Consider the following 10476-nt stretch of genomic DNA (forward strand, 5'->3'; position numbering starts at 1 on the left):
GCTGGCTTCCGGGTTGGATGCGTGCTGTGTTAAGAAGCAGTGCGGCTTGGTTGGGTTGTGTATCGGAGGACGCATGACTTTCAACCTTTGTCTCTCCCGAGCCCGTACGGGAGTTGTAGCGATGAGACAAGATAGTAGCTACTACAACTGGATACCACGGATACCACGAAATTGGATACCACGAAATTGGGGAGAAAAAGGGGTAAAAAAAAAAGAAAACAAAAAAAAAAGACTCCAGCCACCCAAGTCATAGACTGTTCTCTCTACTACCGCTTGGCAAATGGTACCAAGTCACCAAGTCTGGAACCAACAGGAACCTGAACAGCTTCTGCCCCCAAGCCATAAGGCTGCTAAATAGTTAGTTAAATAGATATCCCGCCTCACTCGTTTCCCTTTATTCCCATCAATCTCACCCACTCAATCTTTACTCGGATCCTCTCTCTTCTCTCTCATCCTCTATCTCCCCCTCTTTCTCTATATCCATTATCTTCTGTTGGTCATCGTTCTTTATCGTCCATGTGTCACACCCACCCAAACCACCCTAGAAGCTGGTGTGATTGTGTTGTGTGTTTGGGGTGGTGTGATTGTGTCTGTACAGTATGTGTGGGGTGGCAGAGAGAATAGAAAATTAGTCCAGGGGATTATCAGAGATTATCAATGTTTATTTTCTCTAAGTAACTATCCCTCCGGCATACAGGTGGAACAAGGGAAATTAACTGACAAACAGGGAAATTACCTGATCTGTCACAACACTTGTCAGCCTAAAACAGATACAGTGCCTTGCGAAAGTATCCGGCCCCCTTGAACTTTGCGACCTTTTGCCACATTTCAGGCTTCAAACATAAAGATATAAAACTGTATTTTTTTGTGAAGAATCAACAACAAGTGGGACACAATCATGAAGTGGAACAACATTTATTGGATATTTCAAACTTTTTTAACAAATCAAAAACTGAAAAATTGGGCGTGCAAAATTATTCAGCCCCTTTACTTTCAGTGCAGCAAACTCTCTCCAGAAGTTCAGTGAGGATCTCTGAATGATCCAATGTTGACCTAAATGACTAATGATGATAAATACAATCCACCTGTGTGTAATCAAGTCTCCGTATAAATGCACCTGCACTGTGATAGTCTCAGAGGTCCGTTAAAAGCGCAGAGAGCATCATGAAGAACAAGGAACACACCAGGCAGGTCCGAGATACTGTTGTGAAGAAGTTTAAAGCCGGATTTGGATACAAAAAGATTTCCCAAGCTTTCAACATCCCAAGGAGCACTGTGCAAGCGATAATATTGAAATGGAAGGAGTATCAGACCACTGCAAATCTACCAAGACCTGGCCGTCCCTCTAAACTTTCAGCTCATACAAGGAGAAGACTGATCAGAGATGCAGCCAAGAGGCCCATGATCACTCTGGATGAACTGCAGAGATCTACAGCTGAGGTGGGAGACTCTGTCCATAGGACAACAATCAGTCGTATATTGCACAAATCTGGCCTTTATGGAAGAGTGGCAAGAAGAAAGCCATTTCTTAAAGATATCCATAAAAAGTGTCTTAAAGTTTGCCACAAGCCACCTGGGAGACACACCAAACATGTGGAAGAAGGTGCTTTGCTCAGATGAAACCAAAATTGAACTTTTTGGCAACAATGCAAAACGTTATGTTGGGCGTAAAAGCAACACAGCTGAACACACCATCCCCACTGTCAAACATGGTGGTGGCAGCATCATGGTTTGGGCCTGCTTTTCTTCAGCAGGGACAGGGAAGATGGTTAAACTTGATGGGAAGATGGATGGAGCCAAATACAGGACCATTCTGGAAGAAAACCTGATGGAGTCTGCAAAAGACCTGAGACTGGGACGGAGATTTGTCTTCCAACAAGACAATGATCCAAAACATAAAGCAAAATCTACAATGGAATGGTTCAAAAATAAACATATCCAGGTGTTAGAATGGCCAAGTCAAAGTCCAGACCTGAATCCAATCGAGAATCTGTGGAAAGAACTGAAAACTGCTGTTCACAAATGCTCTCCATCCAACCTCACTGAGCTCGAGCTGTTTTGCAAGGAGGAATGGGAAAAAATGTCAGTCTCTCGATGTGCAAAACTGATAGAGACATACCCCAAGCGACTTACAGCTGTAATCGCAGCAAAAGGTGGTGCTACAAAGTATTAACTTAAGGGGGCTGAATAATTTTGCACGCCCAATTTTTCAGTTTTTGATTTGTTAAAAAAGTTTGAAATATCCAATAAATGTCGTTCCACTTCATGATTGTGTCCCACTTGTTGTTGATTCTTCACAAAAAAATACAGTTTTATATCTTTATGTTTGAAGCCTGAAATGTGGCAAAAGGTCGCAAAGTTCAAGGGGGCCGAATACTTTCGCAAGGCACTGTATTAGCCAACTGTGAATATGTCAACAACTAATTATCAATAATCAGAAAGAAAATCCAACCTAAAGGGAATATTGAATGATAGAATGTCCTAAAATGGACACAGATGTCAGACAAACAAAACATACAAGATGGAACAAGAGTCTGAAATGCTGTCAGCACAGAAATGCTTTAACATATCACAGCACTTCAATCCTAAACTGTAAAGACTCTTACAGTTGAGCCCTACGCCAGCTGCCTGTCTGACCTCTCCAGAAAGGGGTCTTCACTATGGCCAAAAAATAAGGGGTTGGTTTCCCGGACACAGATTAAGCCTAGACCTAGATTTTTTGAGTTGGTCTAAGGATGGTTCTCTGACTTCCTGACTTGATTCACACTCTTTGGTGGGTTCATCAGTCCTCAATGATTCTCAACTCCTAATATTGAGCAAATTACAATCACTGGAGTATCTGACATAGACTTTGAAAAAGCCCCCGCGAATAGGCTACCAGTGTGGCAAATGCTACTGGTTGGTGGTAAGCTTTCTTGACTTGGTAAATCATTTTTGCAAAAACATGGCTAACCTTTGTTTAACCAGTTAAACAGCTGCTATTTTTTAGCTGCTATTTTTTTACTTTCTAGCTAATAGGCAGTTGAGAGTTTACACTTCATCTTCCAATAATAATGTGGGGAGGTCAAAATAGTGAAAAACGATCTACCATATCTATTAATAAAAAATAAAAAAAATGTTGATTACTTCGCCTTGCCATTATCATTCACCTGATAAGACAAGATGTGAAAAAAAAAGTTTGGTAACAACAGGTTGAAGACCTGCTCTGGAGGGGAATGAAATGACTGAGTGAAAGGGATGGAGGACTCACCAGGGCACAGAGTAGGTCCACAACCTCCAGGATGAGCTCCTGGTGTCCGATGCGGGTGACCCCCAGCTCCTCCAGCTCCTGGTGGGTGATACGAAGCAGCTGGTCTCCTCCCACCTTCTCTCTCTCAAACGTCTTAATGTACTGCAGCAGACAGTCATCCAGCCCTGGAGGGAGAGGAGGAAATGACACGGTGAAAAGTCTCATTACATAGGGATATGTTCAGGTAAACAGATTTGTATTGGCTTACTCCTCTCTGCTGCTATCTGCTACTGCTTTATACAAGTACTGATGCATGTATAATTGAGAAATAACATATTTAGCATATTGTTTTGAGAGACAACATAATATAATTTAAGTAACAGTAATCTTGGTATCAACTCCATCTATCCAGATTACTACCAAGACCAATGCAGGCAGTGTGTTTCAAATGTAAGCTCCAACAACCTCAGTCCCTCAAAGGCATCACTCTAAATATTGTGTGTGAAGATGTTATGTTATCTGGTCGGGGCAGTGTGAAGAAACTTTCTCTTGTCAGCTCTGCAGTCCTGAGGGGTTTACAGTGACTCTATCGCTCCACCTTGTCCCCCCCCCCCCCCCACACTTTCTCTTTCTATCTCTGACTGTGTGTGTGTTTGTGTCTCTCATTTCTGGGCTTTGAAACTGCAGCCTGTGAGTGTGTGCCAGTGCTTGGTTTAACGAAAATGGACAAACAGAGATCTCAGAGATGAACATAGTGCCTTTCTGGGCATCGCTGAACAGATATACACACACAGACTCACCAAGCTTTAATCAACCACGTCACACAGACCTCCACACATGTCCAACAAATTACAGTGGTATGTACAACCCACCAACAACCAACCCTTTCCACATACCATTACATACGCATAACCCCTACGCATACCATTACATACAACCGTCCTACTATTATTGTGTAGTTCTTTCCACACAAAGAACTACACAAAAAGTATCATATCTTTATTAAGATCATGACACATTCAAACACTCTCACATTTACTGCACACTTACAGCCCACTCATAACCAACAGTTGGCACAGGTCATTCATGAGTAAACATTTAGCCCCACACTAAACCCACTTGAAACACAGTCCCATCCTTCCATCCTTCCCTCCTTCCGTCCTTCCCTCCTTCCATCCTTCCCTCCCCAGTTTGAACAGAGGAGCTGTTCAAACTGATCCTCCTATCCCACTGGCATGCAAACACAGCGATAGCACCATCTCTGTCATTATCTCTGAAAGCTTTCATTCACAGCTGTTCAAACGCTATCTGTCACTGTCTCAATCTGGACTCAACACTCACGCAGACACAAACATTCGCTCCAGCACTGACACACACTGCTGTCTCACACACACTGCTGTCTCACACACACACACACACACACACACACACACACACATCATGGATCTCATCTCAAGGACCGTTGCCTCAAATAGGGGCAGACCTACTTGGCAGAGCTTGATGTTGTCATGGAAACGCCCCCCCCCCCCCCCCCCCCCCCCCCGCTCTTCATGGATGGTGACATTGTCCTCACATTGGCTACCGAAAGATACCGATATACATATAAACATACACACACACGTAAACACACATATACATGTTTAAACACACATATACAATTTTCCTCATCTCTCTCAGTCTCAGTGTTTCTCAATCTCTCCTTCATCCACTCTCATCCCACACTCCCTCTCCCACACTCTTTCTCTCCTTTCTCCTCCCTCGGTCAGCCTCCCACAAAGAAGGCTGTGGAGCCCTCATCTCCTCCTTTTGATTCAATCTCAGTGTGTTCTCTGGCCTGGACCTAATGAAGCATTCGGCTCAAGTTCAGCTGGCAGAGAAATTGTGGAGAAGCAGAAAGAGGAGAGTTCCATGGCTTTGCATACAATTTAAGGGCTTAACAAATCAGCCTCTTTACCCAGTTAATCAAGAAGCATTTGTCAATGAAGAAATCCCTATGTTGCTATAGAAACCATGCAGTGGGGTTTGGAGTAGTGGCTCCTGCAAGACAACAAGCCAACAATACTGTAACTAAACATGTAAGTGAGAAGGTAGAGAGAAAGAAAAGACCCTTCTAACATCTTCCCACCAAAACAAGCAGGGACATTGTCTAAAGTATGAATGCTGTGCCTCGCCAGAAAACAGCGCTATCTCCCTACATAAACACAGTAATCTGTTCTAAAGGACAAATACGTACTTGTCCTTTAAACACCTATATTACACCTCAATTCAGAGATGGGCTTCGTCATTCTAAATGGGCAGAGCAACCCTTCTATAACAAACTAGCCTTGCTTTACCCCACATTGCATAGAGCCTTCCCCCCATTTTGCAGAGAAATTCCCCCTTAATCAACTGGCCTGGCCTCCCTAAACAAACAGAGCTATTCTTTGTGATGAGACCAATGGATGAGACAGACAGCCACCCTGACTGGGAAGAGCACACAGAGAGACACAGAGAGCGATGAGATGAGAGATCTGATTAAGAGACTATTAATTTGCTAGCAATTGAGGCTGCGGTGAGTAAGTTGTGTTTAGTGCTGTGATACATTATTGTGTTGGCTTTGTAGGGGAGGGGCACTATGCTAATCTACATCATTTATCAATGTCAAGAGACATGGGCAGGGTGCCAGCCAGTCAGATCAAAACACACACACACACACACTCAAAGTGTAAGACGATAAACACACTTTAACCAGAGAAACATGCTGTAAATGTGTACACACATACTCTATAGTCTATACATACACTCACTTACCCAACATATGGCACATAATAATATTCAATAAACTATCAAAATAAAGAAAGTCGCCCACTCCATGTATAAACCAGCAATGTAATGGGTATTTACCAACGTTTCGGCATCACTGTGCCTTCCTCAGGGCCAGTGTGACTTCTCTTTATTTTGATAGTTTAAAGTTTATTCGCCGTTAGTCAGCACCTCCACACAAACACTTTTTTCAGGGTGTGCGCCAGCTCATGTTTTTTAATCACATAATAATATTCAAACATCAAATGCATGCAATGTTATCCAACACAAGTGAGGAAATGTGTCTAATTTTCGACATGATTCTGCTAGGGCAGTGCATTACAGCTTAGCTAGCTTGACAATCATCTCAGTAATTGCCTTTAGCACAAATGTATGGCAGGTGTTTGTGTGAAAATAACAAATTTAAGATAAAAAATATATATTTTTATAAAACCCTTAGCTGGAACATTAGCCAAGTATTTGCAGCTTTCTAAACCAGGGGCTGGAACCGGTTCAGGGAACGGAATCGAAAACTGGAAAAGACCAAACATTTTCAAGGAACAAAGGTTATCCATACTGTTCTAGAACAGAAACATTCTTTTAAAAGCATGGGAACCAGTTAATAACATTATTTTACATTCCAGGCATTTTTCAGTGGTATCTTGCACCATAGGCTACACTTGTCTGTCCATCACGCATGTAATCAACTAGCTTGCCTGCTCTATCTGCACTGATTGGTGAAGTCATTTAATGAGCTAATTGTAATATATATATATATATTTCACAGGTTCAAAAATGAACAGAAAGGAATGATATAAACCGGTACTTTTTGAAGGTTAAAACTGGTTCAGAACTTTATTTGCTGGTCGGAAAGAGTGGAACGAAACAAAAACAATAGCGGTTCTGTTCAGAACGTTCCAACTCCTGGTTTAAAATGCAATACATGGGTAAATAAATGATATGTGCACAATGCACAGTTCACCCTTCATTTCAAATAAGTGGAGGGGTTTCTCAGTGGAGAGGTCTTTGTAGGTGCTGAGAGAGTAGAGAGCTTGGACAGTGCCAGGAGGATGCAGAGAGTGGCATTATGGGAAGGTCACTGGGTGCTCCTATTTGGCCTCAGGTGACATCACTGAGCCCTATGCTAATAATGGAACCTTTTGAATGGTAATGATGAGGTGGAGATGCTGTGGGCCCTTGCGACGGGGAGTATATGAATGGATCCGAGACAAGATTACACAAACTCCATTTCCTTTCCTTTGTGACTGTGGCATCTTCCTACATCCCTCACTTCACATCCCCATTACTAGACTCTGGGCCTATAACTTGTCTCAGGTCCACTCATCAGATGTGGCTGGGCCACTGTAGGGCCCGCTCTCTGAGATCCACGCTCAGTTTCTTCCAGACCTCATCTCCTCTCCTTCTCTTCCAATATGCAATATAATCATCTCTCCATCAGCTCTGAATATCATCATTATTGTCCTTTTACTGTCTCTTCTGCCATTTCCTCTTTCTCTTCCATTACATCCCTCTAATCCTCCTGTTCCTCTTGTCTTTCCAGGCAAAAAAACACACACACACACGCACACACACACACGCTACCTCAAATAGATGTTTTTCACCTCTTCTTCCAATATGAATTGTATGAACTACTGACTCCAGCTTAGAATTAAGTGGAGCGGTAACACTTAATACACTTCTCAGACGTGTTTAGATAATGTAGGCCAAAAGGCATGCATATTCAGGGGGGGGGTCATGCATATTCATTTGAGAGAGGGTATGTTTTCTGTCCATTCTATGTTATTGTTTACATTAATTGTGTGTTACTGTAATGTGTTTTGTGTGTATCACATGCCTGTGTATGTCTGTTTTCATATATGTCGTCATTACTGTGTAATGTGTTGTTTGTCTCTGCTGAGCAGAGTACTCATGTGGAGGATTCTAACCTCGCAGTGATGCTCCAACCACTTGTTCATTTACTTATTCACGCCTCCACTGCCTGAAAACACACTCACTCAAAGATTCAGTCAATCTCCAAACGTACACAACAGCTCAGCTGGCTGACTGAGACAGGCACACTAGTGCCTGACTGCTGGGATCAGACACAAAGTAGTTCATGAGTTCAGTACAAGAGTACATAGTAGTCAAGGCGTCAGTGTGTGTGTGTGTGTGTGTGTGTGTGTGTGTGTGTGTGTGTGTGTGTGTGTGTGTGCGCGCGTGCGTGCGTGCGTGCGTGCGTGCGTGTGTTTTTTTGCCTGGAAAGACAAGAGGAACAGGAGGATTAGAGGGATGTAATGGAAGAGAAAGAGGAAATGGCAGAAGAGACAGTAAAAGGACAATAATGATGATATTCAGAGCTGATGGAGAGAAGAGAAAGAGATTACATATTGGAAGAGATGGAGACCCACCGGGCACAGAAGTCAATTCAACATCTATTCCACATTGGTACAACTTAATTTTATTGAAATGACGTGGAAACAACGTTGATTCAACCAGTGTGTGCCCAGTGGGAAGGTGATGTTGACTGAAAGAAATTGAGCTTGGATCTCAGAGAGCTGGCCCAGCCACAGGTTCTGGGCCCAGGGGAGCCTAGTGAGTGTTAAAGATAGGCTTACCAACTGCAGTTACCGCAGGCCACAGTGGCTCAAAAGCACATAGGGCACTACCACCATCAGGTTAAGCATCTCTCCAAAGCAACATGGGCCTACTGCCAACCGTCATCCATTGCCTCACACACAATACACCTCTCATATGAATCACCCGAAGTAGCACCACATCCATCTTATCTTCTTCATCTAAGATGAAGCTATTACTGCAGCTATTACTGCATTATTACCACCACCTGTGTTGCAGATCTGAAATAGTATTTTTGGATGTAGTTAATAAATAATGGATGTATTTGGTATATGCACTAGATCCACTCCAGAGTGATGATGTAATAGCTATTAGTAATATATTCTCTAGAGTCCATCTTTGACTTTCACTTAGATGGGACTCAGAGAATCAAACAACTATCTCAGCTCCACATCCACAGAAATGAAATACATTAGTGTCTCTCTTCTAGACATTTCGGTTTGTTCCATTAATTATATTCTGCATATTCGGAAACATCAACTGCTTCACTTCAAATATCTACAGGTTTTTACTGTAAATACTTTTATCCTTTCAGTGTCATTCATCCCAATGCCTTCATTTCAGTGGATAATTTCTCCCATAATGCCAATATTCAGACCGATCTGAAATGCTATTTAAAAGGCAAAGACTGCCTCCATACAGAACTCTTTCAATTACCAATAAACCAACTCATCCACCAGTGCTTTGACATTTTCTCGGGTCCAAGTCTATATCACTGCCAATTCCACAGCCCACATTTCAATTGAAATTTGAATTCCATTAGTGGTATAGAGAGCCCATTATAGTAAATAATATAATATAATAGATTATCAATTTGTTGCCATTATAATTTAATACATTATTTCTGAGGTCCAGCAGGTGTTTTTGTTTCACCTAGTCGCCAATGATGGCACTAGCCTCGCACTGTTAATTGATCAGTGTTAGGCGCATTTGGTGCCGTTATACTTGAGTCCAGAGAATATATATTTCCCAGCATTTTGTGTGCAGGTTGATTGGCAACATCTAATGCACATCTTGAAACCGTGGCGTACCTTTCATCCAGTCCACCACTTGACTCGAACTCCACTTGCTCACAGGCTCCATGACCAGAGCCATTGTAGAAGTTTTTCGGGTCTCGCCTGACAAAAGAAACGCTCCAACAAGACCAAAATTCTCAAATGTTTGGTTCTGTAATCCGTTTTCCTGTTTTATAACAACGACGAAGGAGGTCCAACGGATCTGAGACTACGTTATTTTCTGGGTGGCTTGATTCGAGTCGGATAGAGTTATACACATTCCTCTGCGGTCGGTGCTTGTTGTGTTGTGCGCTCGAATAGCTCCCTTGTTTGTCATTAATGCCAGGCGGCTGCACGATTCTGGTGGCACCGTCCGCGACCCTCTCGCCAATTCATCTCATACTACCCTAAAGAGAAGGCATGTAGTGGCGTCTGTGGGTTTATTTCCCAATCGCACCGTGCGGTCCACGCATTCTCCTTCTAGACTGCTACCACCCCATCTGAGTCACACAAGCGCTTGCAAGCTCCCTCTCCCTCTCCCCCTCCCCCTCGCCAGACGAACGTCCACTGTATCTCCCTCCTCTTTCTCTCCCTCTCGCCCATGTTTCCCTCACGTCTTTGTCGTTGCTCACGCCTCCATCATACAAGCAAGCGCAGCCTAATGGAAACGACGCTCGTAACTGAAGCGAGGATACTGTAATATCTCCTTCTCTTATTCTAATCTTCTGGGAAGCAAGATTTAGGCATTCAGTAAAACATTAATTGATCTGGTTAATTAACATTATGAAAGAGAAGAACGAGCCTATTACAATGTATTTTTATTTGAAATAACAGATA

At 42.8% G+C, this 10476-nt stretch overlaps 1 protein-coding gene across 3 annotated transcripts in view; it reads right to left on the minus strand.

Moving 5' to 3' along the window:
* LOC139418331 (connector enhancer of kinase suppressor of ras 2-like) overlaps positions 1-10141 on the minus strand; it is a 50829-nt gene extending 40688 nt beyond the window's left edge. The window contains exons 1-2 of one of the 3 annotated variants that reach the window (XM_071167703.1): positions 9676-10141; positions 3251-3414 (exon numbers count right to left, since the gene is read on the minus strand). In XM_071167703.1, the coding sequence (XP_071023804.1) occupies positions 3251-3414; positions 9676-9739 (228 nt within the window). In that variant the 5' untranslated portion in view covers positions 9740-10141. The remainder of the gene's footprint in view (positions 1-3250; positions 3415-9675) is intronic. The other 2 variants (XM_071167704.1, XM_071167702.1) reach the window with 2 other exon arrangements.
* Positions 10142-10476: the final 335 nt, after the last annotated feature.

Source organism: Oncorhynchus clarkii, chromosome 10 (genome assembly GCF_045791955.1).
Source record: "Oncorhynchus clarkii lewisi isolate Uvic-CL-2024 chromosome 10, UVic_Ocla_1.0, whole genome shotgun sequence".
Taxonomy (NCBI): Eukaryota; Metazoa; Chordata; class Actinopteri; order Salmoniformes; family Salmonidae; genus Oncorhynchus; species Oncorhynchus clarkii.